General features: G+C 51.5%; 1 protein-coding gene across 1 annotated transcript; it reads right to left on the bottom strand.

The window, feature by feature from the left end:
- Positions 1-10: 10 nt before the first annotated feature.
- On the bottom strand, positions 11-1,138 carry LOC109488811 (ATP-dependent RNA helicase DDX19A-like; the record flags this gene model as incomplete). Its single annotated transcript, XM_019794050.2, has 2 exons — positions 11-586; positions 945-1,138. Coding segments are annotated over 2 exons (564 nt in total), but the record flags the coding sequence as incomplete, so codon positions are not given.
- Positions 1,139-1,144: the final 6 nt, after the last annotated feature.

The raw sequence follows: 1,144 nt of genomic DNA, 5'->3' as shown, positions 1-1,144 counted from the left end.
GTTCAGCTAGGAAGAGTGTGGTGTGAGCCAAAGGTCTTCATTCCCAAATAGTCTATATTCTTAATGTTTTATAATTATTTCATTGGATGTTATTTGGAGTGCTTCCCAAGTTACCGCTAAGAAGTGGGACCAAAGAAGGTTCAATTTTTCAGTCTTTCCCTCATAACTCATTATAATCTGAGGAGAATACTCCCTGAGGCAGGTGGACGTGAATCATCATTTCCTTTCCGGCCACACAGGGCACCTGGTCCTGCTCAGCACTGCGGTGGAGCTGGCTGAGAGGGAGAGGGGCACACCCTCCAGTGCAGCTCCTCCCCCGGCAGGCCTGCTGCTGCCACTGCTACTCACATGGCAGAAGATCATGGCCTGAGCAATGGTGATGGCCCCGTAGAGGTTACACAAGGCCTGGAACTTCTCATCTCTGTTATTGCACAGGACGTAATACTGCTTGATGGTGTCCAAGGTCTCCTCCTCACGCTTCAGTTTGATAATGTTTGGGTCTGGGACCACTTTCTGGGCAAATTTCCATACGGAGTCTTCGAAGGTGGCAGAGAAAAGCAGCATCTGGCAGTTCCTGGGCAGCATCCTGCAAGGGAAGACCCAGGTATGTGGCATGATCCCGAGTCTTTCCCTGGAAGGAACAGAAGGCAGCTGCCCTGCGCTTGCCTGGTCAATGTGCCCAGGAAGGTGGCTAAAGGGGGAGGAGAACAGCAGGGAGGAGGTGAGAGCAGCCGTGGGGCAGGAATGGGGCTGGTGTTAGATCCCCTAAGTCTCCTTCCTCAACCCACGGTCAGTGCCAGTGAGGAAATGGCCCATCGAACGAATGCTGCTGGAAGTACTAGAATAAAGAACCTGACAGGAGCAAGAAGAGGTGTTTGAAGTAAGAGGAGAAGATGCTGCAGATCAGGAGGCTGAGAAGTTCCTCTTGGCTCAAGAGTTCCTACCTCTGGATGCGGATGCTCTGATCTTGGTGGCCCTGAGTAGCTATCATCACGTCAGCCTCATCCAGAACAAACACCTTGATCTTCTTGGGGTCAATGAACTTGAGCTTGGCGCACCAGTCCAGAACAGTCCCAGGGGTGCCAATGACAATGTGCTCACTGATCTTCTGACCTCTTTCCACTGTGGAGACAAGATGTTTTCT

The sequence above is a fragment of the Ailuropoda melanoleuca genome, unplaced genomic scaffold (genome assembly GCF_002007445.2).
Source record: "Ailuropoda melanoleuca isolate Jingjing unplaced genomic scaffold, ASM200744v2 unplaced-scaffold64009, whole genome shotgun sequence".
In the NCBI taxonomy this organism is placed as follows: domain Eukaryota; kingdom Metazoa; phylum Chordata; class Mammalia; order Carnivora; family Ursidae; genus Ailuropoda; species Ailuropoda melanoleuca.
The sequence above is the reverse complement of the archived record's forward strand: the minus strand, read 5'-3'. Positions and strand labels throughout refer to the sequence as shown.